General features: G+C 40.5%; 3 protein-coding genes across 7 annotated transcripts; all 3 read left to right on the forward strand.

Moving 5' to 3' along the window:
- The first annotated feature begins 1,001 nt into the window (after positions 1-1,001).
- Positions 1,002-13,598, forward strand: LOC111973863 (mothers against decapentaplegic homolog 2). Of its 4 annotated transcripts, none has more exons than XM_024001303.2 (11): positions 1,081-1,330; positions 2,270-2,670; positions 4,678-4,767; positions 5,050-5,243; positions 5,466-5,600; positions 5,699-5,761; positions 5,933-5,986; positions 6,314-6,526; positions 6,688-6,825; positions 10,860-11,004; positions 11,345-13,598. In XM_024001303.2, the coding sequence occupies exons 2-11, from the start codon at positions 2,444-2,446 to the stop codon at positions 11,466-11,468; spliced, it is 1,383 nt and encodes a 460-aa protein (XP_023857071.1). In that variant the 5' UTR covers positions 1,081-1,330; positions 2,270-2,443; the 3' UTR covers positions 11,469-13,598. The 4 variants fall into 4 exon arrangements, with proteins under 4 accessions (XP_023857072.1, XP_023857071.1, XP_023857069.1 ...); XM_024001301.2 differs by having other exon boundaries at positions 1,082-1,330; positions 5,699-5,773; XM_024001302.2 differs by having other exon boundaries at positions 1,082-1,330; positions 2,384-2,670; positions 5,699-5,773.
- Positions 13,599-14,043: 445 nt separating this feature from the next.
- Positions 14,044-15,529, forward strand: LOC111974692 (immediate early response 3-interacting protein 1). Its single transcript, XM_024002620.2, has 3 exons — positions 14,044-14,198; positions 14,500-14,601; positions 14,772-15,529. Exons 1-3 carry the CDS (start codon positions 14,108-14,110, stop codon positions 14,825-14,827), a joined length of 249 nt encoding a protein of 82 aa, XP_023858388.1. The 5' UTR covers positions 14,044-14,107; the 3' UTR covers positions 14,828-15,529.
- Positions 15,530-15,582: 53 nt separating this feature from the next.
- On the forward strand, positions 15,583-19,575 carry si:ch211-12e13.1 (uncharacterized). Of its 2 annotated transcripts, none has more exons than XM_024002619.2 (5): positions 15,583-16,112; positions 16,276-16,439; positions 16,613-16,861; positions 17,016-17,225; positions 17,388-17,932. In XM_024002619.2, the coding sequence occupies exons 1-5, from the start codon at positions 15,838-15,840 to the stop codon at positions 17,588-17,590; spliced, it is 1,101 nt and encodes a 366-aa protein (XP_023858387.1). In that variant the 5' UTR covers positions 15,583-15,837; the 3' UTR covers positions 17,591-17,932. The 2 variants fall into 2 exon arrangements, 1 of the variants encoding a protein (XP_023858387.1); XR_011480998.1 differs by lacking the exon at positions 15,583-16,112 and adding an exon at positions 19,561-19,575 and having other exon boundaries at positions 16,159-16,439; positions 17,388-19,407.
- The last annotated feature ends 1,359 nt before the right edge of the window (positions 19,576-20,934 follow it).

The raw sequence follows: 20,934 nt of genomic DNA on the forward strand, positions 1-20,934 counted from the left end.
TCAGAGATACTGGATATAATGACGAGATGCTTGTGTCTCCGCCCTAACAATGGGATTCGTTGTCACACGGCAGGCTGTCAAGCTCCCGCCTATTCCTCTCTTTGGATTGGTTCGATGAGGGGTGTTGACGTCAACCACATGTATTCAATGGAGTGTGAGAATCACTGTGTTATGGAACGCCGTTTGGGTCTATGCTATCCTTATGGATATGCAGAGATAGGCCTACGCCGTCTCGAATTTCAATAGTGACAACTACAAAGTGTCACGTGCATCACACATAACAGTACATTCGTAATAAACTAAGCATTACGATACTTCTATTAGATCACGTGTCAAAATAGCAATGGGTTTTATCTTGACTAAATTCGACACTCCCATTGCCCCCTATACAAAAATCCTCACTTGCTTAATACTTGAGACAGATTTTAAGCGGAAGAAACCAGCTCGCATCGCCTCTTCCTCTCTGMTATCACTATCAGACAGGAATTCTGCTTCTGCAGGAAAGCCTCGAGTTATGTTGAATCTGTCGCCGTGTCGGAATATTTTTTTAATTGCATCCTTTCTTCACCGATGTGGTTACTGACATATGCTGTATTAGGAATAGTTTTGAAACGTGCTTTAATTTACCCAGATGTGTTAGATTGGTGATTATTTCAAGTGAGGAATGAAATATACATCGGCCTCGGTTGCTACTGTGAAACAAAAACATAACATAAATTATCTCATCAACCTTGTTGTGAAAAAGTAGCCTCGCCTGGATTTTTACATGGAATCGTATCTTTGTTCCTGTGGGCCCAATTGTGCATAATTTCTTAACAAATTAGAGGATACCACTTCCTGTTATAGTTCACCCAATATGTCTTTCTTCACCTCTAGTCTTTATGGATTATGAGAAAGGATTAACGGCTATAACAAATTCTACAAAAAATAACAATGGAGTGCTAGTTCCTCCCCGACAATGACAGATTGTAAAACAAACCATGCTGTCAAATAAACAATACAGATTGACATTGCTGGCGACCAATCCAGTCTACGAAAGTAATATGATTGTCTTGTTTTATCCAATCAGGTGATAAGAGGAGGGATTAAGATTCTGAATGCAGCTAGCCAGCTAGGGTGTGTTTCTTGTTCAGGTCTTGATAGCTTGTGAAGCTAAACAGCTAGCTAGTTATCAGATTTGAAAAAAGGCAACAATCTTTTCGTCGAGATAGCGGCTACATTTATCGGTTTTTTTTAAAGAAAAGGTATCCCTTTGTTTTTGAGGAGTTTCCCACTTTGTCCTTTGCACATATCTTTACACAGAGAAGAGCTCGTGAGCTTCATCATCAGGGTAATGCAATGCTTTTAATTTTCCCTCGACTTTGATGTTGTTAGCTAACGACAGCTAGCAAGCTAACATTAGCCAGTTTTTTAATTTGGGCTAGATAGCTAACGTTAGTTGGCTTATTTATCACTTCTAGTGTTAACATAAAATAAACACGATTGTTATTGTAGCTGGCAATGATGGTGCTGTATGTCTCAATCAAACCATTGTTTCGTTGTAAGTTATTTAACCAGTCATTTAGCTGTATTGAAAGCCTGAGTTAGGTGGCTAACGTTAGTTAGCTACAGTAATTGTTGTTTTCACAACAAAGGTATTGGCGATAACGTAATCCCACCATACGAGTCATGTACTCAATCATTTCTGCAGCCTTTCGTGGCTTGCTACCTTATGAGTAAATATTTGCTAACTTAACTAACTAAAATTAGTAGATTTGTACTGCTGATAAAATGCCTATTATCAACCAACCGGCCTGAAAGTATCAGCTAGCTATGGGGCTAACTAGCCCCTTAGCCGAGGTAGCTAGCTTGGTACTAGCTGCAATATATAAACTAACCAACAATGGAGGTTATCAATTGAACAGTATATCACGGTAGATAACTAATCACCTTTATAATGATGTGGTGTTATACAGCATCCACCAACACTGGTATGAAATGTTTGTTTTGTGGCTAAATGTCTATTCGCAAACAATGGTATGTTATGTTTACTTGCTGCTAGTGATTCAGTCCACTGAGTGCTCAAGTCGCCTCTATTATTAGATATATTATGTAACTACAGTTGTTGCTAATGAAATTGTGATGGTTGGATTTATCTAACAAGTTTTTCAAGACCACCCWTTAAATTTCAAATGCACCCATAACACAATTGAATGCACTCACTCGTCATCACATTTTTTTTATTCAGACATTGATTACTAAATTCCTGTGTTTGATTTTACCTCCTCAGGTGTCTCATCTCTTTTGCACATATCCAGTTCCTCCTCACTCCAGCCCTGTGATTCCTCACGAAACAGAGGGACCACACCAGAGAAAGGGCTAAACTGTGCATCCCTTCCTCCAGGTCCCCTCTGCCTCAGTGTGTGTTTGAGTTCTCGCAAGACTCCTCCTCGCTACAACCAAAATGTCCTCCATCTTGCCTTTTACCCCTCCGGTAGTTAAGAGGCTCCTGGGGTGGAAGAAGTCAGCCAGTGGCGCCGGGGGAGGAGAGCAGAACGGCCAGGAGGAGAAGTGGTGTGAGAAGGCTGTCAAGAGCCTGGTGAAGAAGCTGAAGAAGACTGGACAGCTGGACGAGCTGGAGAAGGCAATCACCACCCAGAACTGCAACACCAAGTGTGTCACCATCCCCAGGTAAGTAACCATAGCCCCATGCCAGGTAACACAGAGCTAGGGTTTGCCTACAGTCATTGTATGGTTCTGTAGAATTAACAGTTGACCATTCATCAGAAACCTACAGGTAACTGCCAAATTAAAGGAAACGCTATCATTATGGCTGCATTTATAAAGGCAGCCCAATTCCACCAACATTATGGCTGCATTTGCAAAGGCAGCCCAATTCTGTTTCACTAATTGGTCTTTTGACCAATAACATCAGATCTTTTTCAGAGCTGATCTGATTGTTCAAAAGACCAGTTAGTGAAATAAATATCAGAATTGGGCTGCCTGTGTAAACGCAGACAAACTGTCTTAATATGGGGCGTTCTGCCATCACGAGCCGCCAGAACAGCTGCAATGCGCTTTGGCGTAGGTTCTACAAGTGTCTGGAACTCTATTGGAGGGATACGACAATTCTTCCATGAGAAATTCCGTAATTTGGTGTTTTATTGGTGGTGGAAAACCCTGTCTCAGGTTGCACTCCAGAATTTCCCATAAGTGTTCAATTGGGGTGAGATCTGGTGACTGACACACACCCACCCTTTAAACACCCTATGCTCCTTTGAGACCCCTCTTTCAAAGTCACAGATGTGTTCTAGCAATGGTAGCCAAAATAATGCGCAACAGGGCACTTTTATACATGACCCTGAGCATGATGGGATGTTACTTGCATAATTCATTCAGGAACCACACCTGTGTGGAAGCCCCTGCTTTCAATATACTTTTTATCCCTCATTTACGCAAATGTTTCCTTTATTTTGGCAGTTTCCTCTATGTTTTCTGGAGATGATTATTTAGTATCGGGTAACCCTCTTGTCGCCTCATCTTTCCTTAAACAGCATGTAACATACAAGGTCCCAATACATAGAGGTCTTAGCAACTCCCAAATTCTTTCACATTTTATAGGCTGCTACTTTCTGTCTAACATTGACTCTCAGAAATGGCGCAACAGTTTGTTTTGTAAACACTGACTTAGCCTCCCGCTATGTACTTGTATCACATTTGTCTGAGGGTGTAGGGTGAGAACATTCCTTATCAGCCAGTTAACCTTGATGTCCTAGAGTAGAACATGTTCTCTGGGAAATGTTGTGTGCTGTAAAATACCTATTTGTTCAATGATGACCAGCTAAGAACAGTTCAGATGTCTAGTATGTTTATTAGACACTGACTAAATTTGTATAGAGCTTTTTGACAGATGGAATACATATATTGTGTATGCCTATAATTGATGGTCTTGCAAAGAAATTAAAGTTTAATGCAATTTACCAATCTACATGTCATGCGTATATATTTAGAATGAAGTTTAGAACTTATTTCAGCTTTTAGAACACAAAATATATAGGCCTAGCCAATAGTTTAGATTCAGTCCCACTTCAGAGGTAGGCTATATTAGCTCTGAATTCTAAGTCAGGATATTGTATGAGCAGCAACTATCACATCATATTTCCCCATTTCATTTTTATTTGATTTCCAGAGTTGTTTATTTTTATCATTCCTTTCTACGTGTCCATTACAATCACAAAGTGAAATATAGAGGGTGGTTAATTGGAAATGTACTTTTTTCCAAGATTGCTCCCTTTTCGTTTTAGTCCCATTTTGTGTCTTCTGTGTTTACTTAAATGTTCAAGATAAGTCAATTGCTTGCGACCTACACAGCTGTGGTGGAAATGTTTCAGTTATTCCGAAAATTTGATATACCACAGCAGAAATGTTTTCTTTTTGTCTCGTATAATGTTTTTTTGTGTATACTACTGTACTCCCATCTTATGCTGTTGTTTTTCTTTATTCTGTCAAAAGGCTTCTCTTATTTGACGGTTATTTTTTTTCAGTTCCAGACTGAAAGAATGAAATACCTAATTGAAAATGACTCTAATAAAAGATGCCTTTTAATGTTTACATTACCCATACTGGTATTTCTGAATGACTCATGCCCCATGTTTATCATTTTGTTTTTGTTTTGTTGTTTGGTTTTTCTGTGCACAGCAATTGCTCTGAAATATGGGGACTGAGTACACCAAATACGATAGAACAGTGGGATACCTCAGGCCTATACAGCTACCCTGACCAAACCAGGTGACTATCCTCAACTGTCCTATGCTACATACTGTTGTACAACCTTGATGTGGGAAGTAATCATTCCAGGGGGGTGAGGGACATTGAGAGCACAAATTCCATTCATCCCTCTATCATTCTCATCTCACTTCATCATATCCCACCTCCCCTCTCCACACCCCCACCTTTTGTTTTGCTGGCCACATGCATCTCCTTCTCTTCCTCCTATCGATTCCTCCCCCTTTTCTTCCTTTCCCCGCACTCACTTTTCACACCTATTTCCTCCATTGCCTGTCCTGTCAGATCCCTGGATGGGCGCCTGCAGGTCTCGCACAGAAAGGGTCTTCCTCATGTCATCTACTGCCGCTTGTGGCGATGGCCCGACCTGCACAGCCACCATGAGCTGCGTGCCATTGAGGCCTGCGAGTACGCCTTCCACCTCAAGAAGGATGAGGTCTGCATCAACCCCTACCACTACCAGAGGGTGGAGACCCCAGGTAGGTTGTCATTTGAACCACTAGTGTGTGTGCTGACTTGTATGTGCCATCAAAGCCCATGTTGACAGCTAGTTGTGACATTCTTATTTCTGGACATGAAAAAAGATTTGTATGAGAGGCTAAAAGTGGTGTTAGCATAATCTTCAATTATGTTTTGTAAAGATGTCACTTCTTTTGAATTTTGTTTGGCATTGAAGAATCTTTTCTCCACCTTTCCTCTAGTTCTGCCACCTGTCCTTGTGCCAAGACACTCAGAAATTCTGACAGAACTGCCCCCATTGGATGACTACACTCATTCCATACCTGAGAACACAAACTTTCCTGCAGGGATCGAGCCTCCAAATAACTACATACCAGGTTTGTGTATCTATCATGAGTTGATATGCAAATGGTATTCATGATAACGAGGTATCCATTTCAGCTCATCAGTATTTTTCCCTCCCCTGTTACCATAGAAACGCCACCACCTGGATACATAAGTGAGGATGGGGAAGCCAGTGATCAACCGATGAATCAAAGTATGGACACAGGTATATTCCACTTACCTCAAATAAGAAGTTCTAACATAAAATAATAAAAGACAAATGGTTGCCAAGTTTAAATTTGTTGATTTAAATATCTTAGTAGATTCTTTGCACAAATAAATCTGACCATGCAACTTTATAATTTCCTGTTTTCTCCCATGTTAGGTTCTCCTGCTGATTTGTCCCCTGGCACACTCTCACCTGTCAATCATAGCATGGGTAAGAACAATTGTCTTTTTAGACCTGCTCGACGTCTGAAGGACCAGTAATTGATCATATGAACAAATTTGACTAAACTCATTGGCTGCATTTACACAGGCAGCCCAGTTCTAATATTTTTTGTTTTGTTAATAATTGGTCTTTTGACCAATGAGACCAGCTCTGAAAAAGACATGATGAAAAGAAATATCAGAATTTGGGGTGCCTGTGTAAACATCCATTGAGTACAATTTAAATAGCCCAGTGCCCACTCTGGAGATCATTGGTCTATGCCTGTCAACCTGTGTAGTTGTCTTTCATCATGACATCTCACTTTTTTCACCCCAGACTTGCAGCCGGTGACCTACTCTGAGCCTGCGTTCTGGTGCTCTATAGCTTACTATGAGCTGAACCAGCGTGTTGGAGAGACCTTCCACGCCTCGCAGCCCTCTCTCACCGTGGACGGTTTTACAGACCCTTCCAACTCAGAGCGTTTCTGTCTTGGCCTGCTCTCCAACGTCAACAGGAACGCCACTGTTGAGATGACCAGGAGGCATATAGGTACAACAGGGGCTATGTCACAAACAGCACACTATTTCCTATGTAGTGCACAACTTTTGAAGGCTATGGCTAAAATGAATAGGGTGCCAATTCAGATTTGCCTGGGAACAGAGATGTTTTGTAGCAGAAATACTCATGCTAATTTTCTATTATTTCCACAGGACGAGGAGTCAGGCTGTATTATATTGGTGGTGAGGTGTTTGCTGAGTGTCTCAGTGATAGCGCCATCTTTGTTCAAAGTCCAAACTGCAACCAGCGGTATGGGTGGCACCCAGCAACCGTGTGCAAAATTCCTCCAGGTAATTCAGCCAAACACAATTTCTTTAATATTCAGTGTGTTCCTATAATCATTACTTAGTACTAAATGTTTTTCACGTGTTTATATTCCATATTTAGTCAGTCTAACTACTTGTTTCTACAGGCAATATAAAACTGATTGCATGTTGGTTCTGCAGGCTTTACTTGTTATGATTTTTCTTTTAAAGTCCATACATGATGCCAAGTAGGAATGGGCATGGTTATTCGAATATCCGAACGGACGTTAGTATTCAAATACTTGAGAGTGGTGAGGAGGAGCTCCGCGGACCCTTAGTGTCCGGAAGTAATTTAGCCATTTATTGTAGTCATAGCGATATGTAGAGTTGCTATTTTCTAAAGTTTTCTCTCTAATTAACTTGTGACATTCCTGGATTACTCATTATACACTATATATACAAAATTATGTGGACACTCCTTCAAATGACTGGATTTGAAGTCTGACGGATGAATCTGGGGTTGGCGGATGCCAGGAGAACGCTACCTGTCCCAATGCATAGTGCCAACTGTAAAGGTTGGTGGAGGAGGAATAATGCTCTGGGGCTGTTTTTCAATAAAAGTATTTTTTTTTAAATCAATTAAAGTTACACGATAAAACATCTACAGAGGCTATATACAGGCGGTACCAGTACTGAGTCAAATGTGCAGGGGTACAGGTTAGTTGACGTAATTTGTACAGTCTATGGGTGAAGGGAGTCTGACAATTTTTGGGCCTTCCTCTGACACGTGTAGGTCCTGGATGTCAGTAAGCTTGGCCCCAGTGATATACTGGGCCATACGCCCTACCCTCTGTAGCGCCTTACGGTCAGATGCCGAGCAATTGCCATACCAGGCGGTGATGAACCGGTTAGGATGGTGCAGCTGTAGAACTTTTTGAGGATCTGGGAACCCAGGTCAAATCTTTTCAGTCTCCTGAGGGTAAAGGACATTGTCGTGCCCTATTCACGACTTTCTTGGTGTGTTTGGACCATGATTGTTTGTGATGTGTATACCAAGGAACTTGAAATTCTCGACCTGCTCCACTACAGCCCCCTCGATGTGAATGAGGGCATCTTCAGCCCTCTTTTTCCTATAGTCTATGTCCACGATCACTCCTTTGTCTGGCTCACGTTGAGGGAGAGGTTGTTGTCCTGGAACCACACTGTCAGTTCTCAGCCTATAGGGAGGAGGTCAGTCTCATCGTTGTCGATCAGGCCTACCACTGTTGTGTCATCAGCAAACTTAATGATGGTGTTGAAGTCATGCTTGGCCACGCAGTCATGGGGGAACAGGGAGTACAGGAGGGGGAGTAAGCACCCTCCCCGAGGGGCCACCGTGTTGAGGATCAGCGTGGCAGATGTTGTTGCCTGCCCTTTCCACCTGGGGGCGTCGGGAACTCCAGGATCCAGTTGCAGATGGAGGTGATTAGTCCCAGGATCCTGAGCATAGTCATGAGTTTTGTGGGCACTATGGAGTTGAGTGCTGAGCTGTAGTCAATGAACAGCATTCTCACATGGTGTTCCTTTTGTTCAGGTGGGAAAGGGCAGTGTGGAGTGCGATTAGCGATTACGTCATCTATGGATCTATTGGGGCGGTATGCCAATTGGAGTGGGTCTAGGGTTTCCGGGATGATGGTGTTGATGTGAGCCATGACCAGCCTTTCAAAGCACTTCATGGCTACCGACGTGCTACGGGGTGGTAGTCATTTAGGCAGGTTACCTTCGCTTCTTGGGCACAGGGACTATGGTGGTCTGCTTGAAACATGTTGGTATTACAGAATCGGTCAGGGAGAGGTTGAAAATGTCAGTGAAGACACTTGCCAGTTGTTCCGTGCATGCTCTGAGTACACATCCTGGTAATCCATCTGGCCCCGCGGCCTTGTGAATGTTGACCTGTTTAAAGATCTTGCTCACATCAGCTACGGAGTGTGTGATCACACAGTCGTCCGGAACAGCTGGTGCTCTCATGCGTGCTTCAGTGTTGCTTGCCTCGAAACACGCTTAAAAGCCTCTGGTAGGCTTCCATCACTGGGCAGCCCGCGGCCAGGTTTCCCTTTGTAGTCCATAATAGTTTGCAAGCCCTGCCACATCCGACGAGCGTTGAAGCCGGAGTACTCTGTAACTGTTTTAAAGTCACCATTGTTCTCATGGTGAAGTACCTGGGCGGCTTCCTTCCCCTCCTGCAACTAAGTTAGGAAAGACACCTGTATCTTTGTAGTGACTGGGTGTATTGATACAACATCCAAAGTGTAATGACTTCACCATGCTCAAAGGGATATTGAATATTGGATTTTTTTTTTTTACCTCACTGGTCTTTGTGATTGAATCTGTGTTTGAGATTCACTGCTGGACTAAGGGACCTTTACAATGATCTGTATGTGTGGAGTACAGAGACGAGGTAGTCATAAAAAACATGTTAAACACTTATTGCACACAGTGAGTCCATGCAACTTATTATGTGACTTGTTAAGCTAATTCTTACTCCTGAACTTATTCAGGCTTGTCATAACAAAGGGGTTGAATACTTATTGACTCAAGACGTTTCAGATTTTCATTTTTAATTAATTTGTAAGAATTTCGAAAACCACTTCCACTTTGACATTATGGGGTATTATGTGTAGGCCAGTGACAAACAAATCTAAATTGAATCCATTTTAAATTCCACTACAAAATGTGGAAAAGTAAAGGTGTGTGAATACTTTCTGAAGGCACTGTACAATCCCGAAATCAGCTGTAACTGTCAATAGTAAAACAAAGCTTGAAATTATGCTAGAGTGAACCTGAATTGTAGAGTGATGAGGAGTCTACTGTGTCCAGAAGAGTTCACCATTAATTTTCTGTATTCAGGGTTCACTCAAACATTGTTTTAAAGCTTTGTCTCCCTCCCTCCCATATCAAACTCACCGGCCCCTTCACTGCTGCACGCATGCTGAGCGGCACCTCTCTCCCAAGTCGCGCAGGCTGCGCAGCAAGCCAGTTCCCAAGTTTAAACTTTTTTTTTAATTAGTCAAAATAAATATCTGGATATCTGAACAAAATGTATTATTTGCAGTGATGGAAAAAGTACCCAATTGTCATACTTGAGTAAAAATATAGAGTAAAAGTCACCCAGTAAAATACTACTTGAGTAAAAGTAAGTATTTGGTTCTAAATATACTTAAGTAAAAAATTATTTAAAATGTTGTATGAACTTCTTTTGACTCATTCATCTCTTCACTCTTGAAACACATTTGCTTTCTGGAAGCTGTTTGGTGCTCAGTAAAGGATAAAAGGTCCACCATAAAACAGTGGTCAACCAAAAAAAGTGATTTATTTTTTAGCTAAATGTTACAGAAACTTGGCAGTATTCTAAATTCCTTCTATCAAGCAAAGCAGGCGGCATTTTAAAATGTGTAGATAGACAGGGGCACATTCCAACACTCAGATATCATTTACAAAAAAAAACATTTTTATTTTATTTACCGTTTTATTTAACTAGGCAAGTCAGTTAAGAACAAATTCTTATTTACAATGACGGCCTACACCAGCTAAACCCGGACGACGCTGGGCTAATTTTGCGCCGCCCAATTGACTCTCAATCACAGCCGGTTGTGATACAGCCTGGATTCAAACCAGGGTGTCTGTAGTRACGCCTCTAGCACTGAGATGCAGTGCCTTAGACCGCTGCGCCACTCGGGAACCCATAGAAAAGATGCATTTGTGTTTAGTGAGTCCGCCAGATCAGAGGCAGAAGGGATGACCATGTGTTGGATTGGTAAGTGCTTGAATTGGACCATTTTCCTGTCCTGCTAAGCATTCAAAATATGACGAGTACTTTTGGGCGTAAGGTAAAATGTATGGAGTAAAAAGTACATTATTTTCTTTAGGAATGTAGTGAAGTAAAAGTTGTGAAAAATATAAATAGTAAAGTACAGATACCCCCAAAACTACTTAAGTAGTACTTTAAAGTATTTTTACTTAAGTACTTTACACCACTGCTTATTTGACTAGGGCATTATAAATCATTTCACAACTGACCCTCTCCTTCCACTGCCCCTCAGGTTGTAACYTGAAGATCTTCAACAACCAGGAGTTTGCTGCTCTGCTGGCCCAGTCTGTGAACCAGGGCTTTGAGGCTGTGTACCAGCTCACCAGAATGTGCACCATCCGCATGAGTTTTGTCAAAGGCTGGGGGGCTGAATACAGGCAAGCATGATGACCGACTTTTTATTATTTCAGTTGTACACAATGGCATAGTTAGTAGAAGATGAATAGTCGGAGGAAGACAGTAATATTAATGTAATCATTGGCATACATTAAAAAAAACATTGTAGCCTGCTAATGATCCTTTTTTCTGTATTTGTAGAAACTTTGGAATGTTTAAGGAGTTGGGATGGGTATTCAAATGTGATTTGTCCCTCTTAAACAATACTTCTGTTATGGAAGAAGTCAGAGAGGTTCAGGCTATTTGTTTTTTGGTGACATTCCTGTGCTTGCATGCCGAGTGATTTCACCAATTTGTCATTGTTGTCTTTTTGTCTACTAGACGGCAGACTGTCACAAGCACTCCCTGCTGGATTGAACTGCATTTGAATGGACCTCTGCAATGGCTGGACAAAGTGTTGACTCAGATGGGTTCCCCTTCTGTACGCTGCTCCAGTATGTCATAATGCTAGAAAACGACCCAAAACGTCGCCCACTCAAAGATCATCAAATTCTAACTTGCAAGTCCTATCATGAAAAGAAGCTGCAGAAATAATTTCTGCTATTAACATAATTCATAGTATTTGTGGCCTAGCTCCACGTCCCTGTCAACACACACACACACACACACACACACACACACACACACACACACACACACACACACACACGGCAAGACATACTTTTCAGAATAGAATTAGGCACTTTGTTACCCATCTTTGTCATCTTTGTTAAATTGCTTTTCCCCAAATCCTTAATATTAGATATATTTGTGGTGCAAATAAAATGTATATTGATTTTTAAAGTCCAGGTATGAATTATTGGAGGCAGTGGAAATACCAAAAAATATTCTACAAATAGTTTCTCAGTATTGGAGAATGCTTGTATAAGTAACACAAGTGTGAATGCTAAATGAATTTTGGTTTAACTCATCCATCCATCTTTTTGGCCATGAGGTAACTTCTCTCTGGGAAACATGGACCCATCTTTTTTTGTCTGGGGAGTTAGCGTGGTTAAGAAATGAAGATGGCATTTGTCGCTTTCTCCTCGAAGGGAAATGCTCAATTATGTTTTTAAAATGTAATTGTTTAATTTACCTAATTAACTCTTTACCCTTTTGTCAATGTCTTTTTTTTTTATTCCAGATGTGTCGTTGTAAGACACCTCTTAATGGACATATAGGAATGTTTAGCAAAAAAACTAAACAAGCTGCGAAATCAATCCGGCTGTAGTTGACATACATTTTTAGCTCTGTCAGTATATGACACCTCCAATGTTATTATAGGTGGCCCATGTTTCATTTGGACCACACACCGTCTCAGATGCAGGCTAGTTAATTCTAGGCTCTGTTAGGTTTGGATGCACCGGGCAAGGACCAGAGAATATCAGCTGTAAAATCTTTTTTTGATGTCTCACTGGGTGTCCAGGTCTCTCGAGGTGAATTATTAAAAAGTTATTTCACTTGGAGAATGGAAGGTATCAATGAATTTAATTCTATATTGTTTTTAGCCTATATCCCCTTTCTTTTGCTACTTTTTTGTATTCTCATGTATTTTTATATATAAATATAATTAAACTTTCTTCTGTCGTTCACTTTTTATTAAAGTTAATATTTTCAAGACTGTCTCTTTTTAAGTGACATGGAGAGCATGGATCATTAGTGTTTTTGTTTTTTTTAAGGTTCAACTTGAATCCAATTTAAGCCCTTGCCTTGGTAAGAAAAATACAGCCCCATGTTATGTAGACAGTTTCTGTCTCTTTAAAATAATCAACTTGGTGCATCAGAAGTACACAAATTAAAGCATAAATGCCTGTAACATGATATCTGCTTTCCTGCAATGTATGGATGGGTTATGTGACTGAGGAATGTTGTATGAACTTCTTTTGACTCATTCATCTCTTCACTCTTGAAACACATTTGCTTTCTGGAAGCTGTTTGGTGCTCAGTAAAGGATAAAAGGTCCACCATAAAACAGTGGTCAACCAAAAAAAGTGATTTATTTTTTAGCTAAATGTTACAGAAACTTGGCAGTATTCTATGTTCTTACATCACAAAAGGGAGAGAGAAATGAAACTGCACACTGGGACATATTTTCTGTATTAGTGTGCATTGTATTTGTTCTTGTCTATAAAATACAGTATGTACAACAAGACTGAGCTTGCAGTCTGACATTGTCATTTTGTGGCTATTGCAAGATTTCTTTTAACATCTATTTTCTCCCATCTCCTTTATTGATGTTATTCATCTATTAACCTTACGGCACTAGTGATTGTACTTTGTAAGTGCAACTAGTGAGTTTGGATTTGGGGAACTGAACCATGTGTTAGGGTCCAGTGTTGAATCCTTGTACCATTGGCCTACAATATATGAATGTGAAGAGAGTACATAACAAATCTGAAGTGGACCAGACGTACATTATACAGTAGTGTGTATTTAACAGTTAAATATTTGAAAAACAGTCAGTACAGTAGTTCTCTCAGTTTTACCAGTAGAGGGCGTTATTGATAGAGCAGGKTTTTTTTCTGACCATAAGCTTCTCAGGCGTGTGGCATATTATGCAGACTTCATAAAACACTAATAAAGATTTTTATTCTCATGACGACCATGTGTTTCTTTCCATCTTTATTAACAGGAATGTTTTCCACTGATCTCAGTGGTTTACAGTGGTGTACTCGTGTTWACCTTTTCTCATCTACAGAAATGTAACTTCTGGCAATATGCCTTTACCTTTCTAGTAAATCAAGTGCAAATGAAGGAGATATTGAGGTGTTATTAACGGAAATAGCCATCCAGTGGTGTGTCTGGCTAGATMCACCCATAACCTCACAGGAATGTTAGCTAGTTCTACTGCAACGTTTTCATGCACTTACACCATTAAATCAATAGTCACAAAATGCTACCCCTTTGGACATGAATATGGATTATTATTATACAGTATTGGTATTACATTGGCCATTTACTGTTGGGCACCCACTTTTTTATTCCGTCAAGAAAGTCACGCTTTCGAACTGCTCGTTCAATTTGTTCTTCTCATGATGCCATACATTTAGGCAACGTCATAAGGAAATACTTGAAGCTGCTAACGTCAGCTAACACGTTACAGATATGGCGTTTACATTATATTCCCTTATTCAAGCGGTGATTTTGTGTGTAAATGCTGTCGCCGTATTGCACGAAGAAAGATTTTTAAGTAAAAGTAAGTGGCCGTCTACACATTTTGTTTAACATTACTTTCAACAATGATTTGCTTGCTTGCTAGCTAGTCGGCTGAAATGGGTTGGTGATAGATAACTACTTACCTAGACAGGGAAGCAAGAAAGTAACGTTATTTGGTTGATATGAGTCATTTTAGCATAATTTGGCGTTACTGCTAAATTAGCTAGCTAACTACACCAGTATAATGAGTTGGAAAAGCTTACAGGTACGTTGATCTGCCTCTTATGGCCAGGGCCATTTTTGTTTGCATTAATGTAATTGTTTTGTTCATTCTAACTTAGTTGGCTGGGGTGTGGACCAAAGTATTGGGGGATTTGGTGATGAACCGGGCATTAAAGTGCAGCTAATGAACCTTGTCCGCTCTGTGAGGACAGTAATGAGAGGTACGACTGAAAAATCAATACCATTTATAAATATCAAATCGTTCTGCATGCATACTATTTTTTTTTTAAATAAATTATTCTTGTTTTCTTCAAACAATTTTATGATGTTGACCTAACTGAACTGAGACTGGTTTGTGGCATTATTCATCATATTTTCTCTCATCTTGCAGTGCCCTTGATTGCTGTCAATTCGGTCTGCATTGTGTTGTTGCTGCTGTTTGGCTGAAGCGAAGACTGGACTGAATTTGGATGTTGAACTAAGAGAAGACATTTTCAGGGCTCAGGGGGATGTCTCCATGATTCCCGAAGGAGAAACCCTACATGCACAACAAAGAAGATTACACACACACACTTGTTGCTGTATCACAAAGAATCAGCATTACATTTGATTTCCTTTTTATTTATTCCCACTTTACATGGTCAGACAGAGTAACAGTTCAGATGCAGGAACAGTCAGTGTTTACTCCTTTACGCCATTCAGTTTCTTTCAAAGACACCTGTTAGTCAATGATGTTTATACAAAGCAGTCCAAAGCATGTTGCTGCTGGATGATTTCTACAATGTCAAAGGATAATTTACTTTGAGCACGCGATTAGTTAAACTTTCTTTCTCCTAATATGAAACTGTGATTGCGTCACAGTGCTGATTATGGCATGCATGTTGCTGTTAACATATTGTAATCTTATGTTGTTACGAAAAGTTTTTTTTTCTTCACACCTTCCTGGACAAAATGTTAAATATACATAATTTGAACAGACATAAACACCATAAATCGGGATATATCATATTTTGTGTCTCATGTAGATAACTTAATTATGTATTACTTTTTTTCTCAGTAACTTTCAATCACTTGAAAAAAATAAAGATGTTTTAAATATCAACACATTTTGAGTTTGTTCATATCAATAAATGATATTACCCAACGACATTACATGTTGACGTTATATTTTTTGTCCCATAACGCACTCCGTACTTCAACACAACTTTCGTTTTGATCATGGTTGAAAGTGTCAAAAGTGCAGTAAGGAGGCCAAAGTGACTTGATTAGAAATATTTGTTAAATGCAAAATGGTGTGCACGTTGGCGATGTTTTTTATTTTAATTGCCGTGTATGAATGGCATGGCAGTGTACTCTCGAACTAGCTGCAAACTTCAGCACTAGCACTCGTTCTCCCGAGGAGGCCTTCTTATAACAGTATAGTACATATTAGTGACCAAGTACAATAGAGTCGGTGGATGCTGCTCATGTATTACTTGAAAATGGAAAATATTATGACCATTGTTTTCATTGCTGGGCTCCCAGCGTGTGCCATATATTTTCTTTACGCCAACATTTATTGCTCTTATAAACTACTGAAAGCTAATGTGTTTGACAGTCGTCAGAGGATTCCAAGTTTAGCCTACATTTTTCTCAGATATGTATTCAGAGCTCTTCTCAAAAGACAGGGGCATTTGTACTTTTGCGATAGCGATGTCAAAGGTGAAGTTGCCTTCACCATTTTTAACTGCAGGTAAACTGATTGCGCCTGACAATGTAGCAGTCCAATTTTTTTTAGGGCTATGGTTTGATTTCATTATAATCATTTCAAACAACACACTGCCTTACAAAGATGGTTGTTTATTTGTTCACGTTTGGACCAATTATCTCCTATGTGCTGTACTTTTTTCTCTAAGGTTCAACAAGAATCTACTGAGGAGGTTCTGTAGTGCAGCTGGATATGGCTGGGACTACCCAGACATTGAGTTCAGGGATATCCCTCTGTGTTACCCAGAGACCCTCTGTCTGCGGATGCTTGACATATTAATATCTGCTGAGAAGTTCAGATTGAGCCCTGTGGGTAAGTAACACATCCTCTGCTGGCTGGGTAGTGCATGTATTTGAAGGCCATCCAAATGTCAACACTCAAGATACTCAGTTTTCTTCCTACATTTCTGTAGAATATATGAATTCAATTCAGCCAGATGTGTAGTTCATACAAAATCCACCCACTTCAATGCATTGTTTCCTTAGGTCTAGTCCGGGTACGTCAGAGTTTAAAAACATGGCAGCCAATAGATGAGCTGAAGAAGGGACCCTTCAAGTTGCAGGCTCGTGTGTTAGAGTACAGGGTCATTGAAGATGGGGTGGAGGTTGACATTTCTCTAACTGCCATTTCACGCACTGACCAGCCAGTTTGGGAGAGTGTTTTGACAATGCTCTCCCAGGACAGAGGCCGAACACCAAACACTCAACCTAAACCTAAACCTGAGTGGAATGATGGTGAGTAGACCAATACTTAAGTTAATTCATTCTAAATTTTGCCACCAGTCAACAAACCTGAGGAAGTTGAATGAAATTGTTCTATTCAAGTTTGAATAGCACAGAACAACTGGACCCACATCTTAAACCAATATATTTTCTTACACTTTGACAGGTCACATGGACACATCAGAGCCAGATGACATGAAGGCGGTGGATATCAATGTTCCCTGGACTACAGGACTGAAGTTTGTGTGGGCTTTCTCTGACTACTCTCCACATTGTCTCCTAACTCTTCCTGCTAAACTCTTGGGCTACAGATGTACCCCAACTCCTAGTCTATGGATGCTGTCTAAATGCTTGGCTGAAATTGAAAAGCACAAAGGTAAAGTCGTTTTTTATTCTAGTGATTCTACCTCAATACTGAATTATTTATAAGCAAAATGATGGTGGCTCAAACAGTATTTTTTTTGTTGCTGTCCATACTTTATTTATCCTCAATCTATCACCTTGATTGATATTTTCCAAACATCCATTGATTCCACAGGAGTTGATGCCATTAGAGCCCCCATCTCTGTCACCACCCAGTTCAAGGAACCATTGTTGGTACCAGGAAAAGTGACCATCAAATTTTGTGAGAGTGCGGGAGTGCAGTCCAAATGTGTTAGATTCCAAATGGAGCAATACGAGAGGAAGATACCTCACATCACGGGACAAATCTGCAGGACTACTGTAGAGGATGTGAATTAAAGATGAAAACGGCGCCGATGGCCACCCCAGCACTGTTGTTATTGTTTTTGTTGCCGAGATGAGCATCACGTAGCACGGCCTACCGGGGAACAGTGGGTTAACTGCCTTGTTCAGGGTCAGAACAYWTTTTTTTACCTTGTCAGCTCTGGGATTCGATCAAGCAACCTTTCGGTTACTGGCCCAACGCTCTAACCACTAGGCTACCTGCTGACCTGGCCTCTGTAAATTGATATGCAATCCACTTGATCACCTCTGTCGAAAATGCTTGGACCTTCTTTTTTTATATTTTCAGTGGTATTGTTAACAAACACGCCCCAATAAAGAAAATGAGATTTAAAAACAGGTTCAGCCCCTGGTTTGACTGTGATCTGGCAAAGTGACCACCTCAATAATTCAATTTGGCGAAAGGCACACGTATACTCAGGCTGACTGGCTCTCGTTCAGGCAAATGAGAAACAAGTGCACTCAGGCTATCCGGAAGGCCAAAGTTAGTTACTTTGAGGAGCAGTTCTATCTCTTGGGTCTAACCTCAAGAAGTTCTGGAAAACAGTTAAAGACCTGGAGAATAAACCGTCCTCCTCACAGCTGCCCATATCTCTTCATGTTGATGATGTGCTTGTGTTACGGATACAGGTATCCTGTGTGTGTATTTGTTTTCTCTCCTTCTGCCCTAGTCACAGGTGTCACTCATCAGTCGCCAATCAGAAGACACACCTGCTCCTTTCCCTTACCCAATCACATCCCCTTTCCCTTGGTTTAAAAACCCAGTCAGTTGTTTTTCTAAGCTCTCTCTCTTTTTTTGATGGAGCTAGCTCTCTTTTGTTTTGCTCCTACATGTCACATTTGTCTGTAATTATGTGAGTATGTATTGTTGTGGTTCATGACTGTTTGTTTGTTGGTGGGTAAAGGGGGTACAAAGACTCAGTCATGGACACTCTTACTGACAGTTGTGGTGCTTCGCCCGATGCATTGTTGTCTCTACCTTCTTGCCTTTGTGCTGTTGTCTGTGTCCAATAATGTTTGTACCATGTTTTGTGCTGCTGCCATGTTGTGTTGATACTATGCTGTGATGTCATGTGTTGCTGCCATGCTATGTTGTCTTCGGTCTCTCTTTATGTAGTGTTGTGGCATCTCTTGTCGCGATATGTGTTTTGCCCTATATTTGTATATGTTTTATTTTGAATTCCAGCCCTCATCCCTGCAGGCCTTTTAGTAGGGCGTAATTGTAAATAAGAATTGGTTCTTAACGGACTTGCCTAGTTAAATAAAAAATATTTTGAAAAGGTACGACAGTCTGCTTGGAGTTTGCCACAAAGCACCTAAAGACTCTCAGACCATAAGAAACAAGATTTTCTGGTCTGATGAAACAAAGATTGAACTCTTTGGCCTGAATGCCAAACGTCTCATCTGGAGGAAACCTAGCACCATCCCCACGGTGAAGCATGGTGGTGGAARCATCATGCTGTGGCAATGTTTTTCAGTGGCAGGGACTGGGAGACTAGTCAGGATTGAGGGGAAAATGAACAGAGTAAAGAACAGAGATCCTTGATGAAAACCTACTCCAGAGTGCTCAGGAACTCAGACTGGGGCGAAGGTTCACCTTCTAACAGGACAACGACCCTAAGCACACAGCCAAGACAATACAGGAGTGGCTTCAAGACAAGTCTCCGAATGTCCTTGAGTGGCCGTGCAGCGACGCTCCCCATCCAACCTGACAGAGCTTGAGAGGATCTGCAGAGAAGAATGGGAGAATGGGAGAAACTCCCCAAATACAGGAGTGCCAATCGGTGCAAAAAGTTCTTCAACAAAGGTCCCGTGTGGCTCAGTTGGTAGAGCATGGCGCTTGCAACGCCAGGGTTGTGGGTTCATTCCCCACGGGGGGACCAGGATGAATATGTATGAACTTTCCAATTTGTAAGTCGCTCTGGATAAGAGCGTCAGCTAAATGACTTAAATGTAAATGTACTGAGTAAAGGGTCTGAATACTTATGTAAATGTGATATCTCTTTTTTTACATTTGCAAACATTTCTAAAACTGTTTTTGCTCTGATGAGGGGAAAAACAATTTAATCAATTTTAGAATAATGCTGTAACATAACAAAATGTGAAAAAAGTCAAGGTGTCTGAATACACTGTACCTTTTAAAATACTGGATAGTCATGTTCATATGTCCTTGAATAGTTCAAGAATCCATTCATCTGTCTCTGCACGACGATGGATGAGAGGTGTAAATGCTGCTTTGTGGTCACTGAGTGAGGAACAAGAAGATTAGGTGTGATATATAACAAAAAAAGTATGATTCATTCAAAGCTTTGCTACACAGCATACTAAGATGTAGTAAGATGAAACATGCCTTTAAGTTCACTACCATAAAGTTATGTTTGATTTTCTGATCCTCAGTCATATTCAACAACAATCACAGAGCAATGTTTCCAGCATGTGCAAGAGCTGCAGGCAAACTTAATAAAACAAAAATGTTTTACCAAAAGTTGTGTAGTCCTCTGTTGTGCAGTCTTCCTTCTTCAAAATGTTAGGGGGTTACAGAAATGTAAATCACGTCACATGTGGGACGTATTGGAAGGATTTCATCAGTAGGCGGTCAGACTAAATATTGTCAGGTGCTGTTCAGTTATCCAGTGATATGGTTTACTAACGGAGATGCTTTTCTTCACAACCCCACCCCCTCTCCTTCCCTCAAACACGGGGAAAAAACACATATACTCTGTGCAATGAGAGGCAGTCACGGGATGCTCTTTTGATTACACAACAACCGTATACAGTAAGGCCGAAGAGATCCAGGCTTCTGAGCACATGACTTAAGGTTACATAAAATTGAATTTCCAACTCTACAACTTCAGAATTACATACATCTCTATGGGCATGCAAACAATATAATATTACTTCATCTAATCCACTCACAATAAAGATAATTGTTTCACCACATGAACTGAAACTACAATTCATTTTAGTAATATTTATTTAACATTTTACTCCTAGGCAGAATCTAATCACCACTCTTTGAAGTTTGGCAGAAATATGTAGATACTGACATTAAACATATGGTATAGTTTAAGTCATGGATCTCTACAAAGCATTTCAGTGAACAATACTGTTTATGTTCCTCTACAAATTTCCTGTCTACAGTTTTACAATGAGTAAAACAAGAGAAAAGACTTTCATATACATGAAGGCAGGGAACAAGAATATCAAACAGATCAAATATTCAAGTCTCCATTCCCTGTAGGGACCTTGTCTGCATCAGCATACGCCTGGTACTGTAGCTTATGGTGCTTCTGTGGACATAGTAACATTAGAGAGTTGTAGAGGACACAGAAAATGCCTTA

Source organism: Salvelinus sp. IW2-2015, linkage group LG15, assembly GCF_002910315.2.
Source record: "Salvelinus sp. IW2-2015 linkage group LG15, ASM291031v2, whole genome shotgun sequence".
NCBI lineage: Eukaryota > Metazoa > Chordata > Actinopteri > Salmoniformes > Salmonidae > Salvelinus > Salvelinus sp. IW2-2015.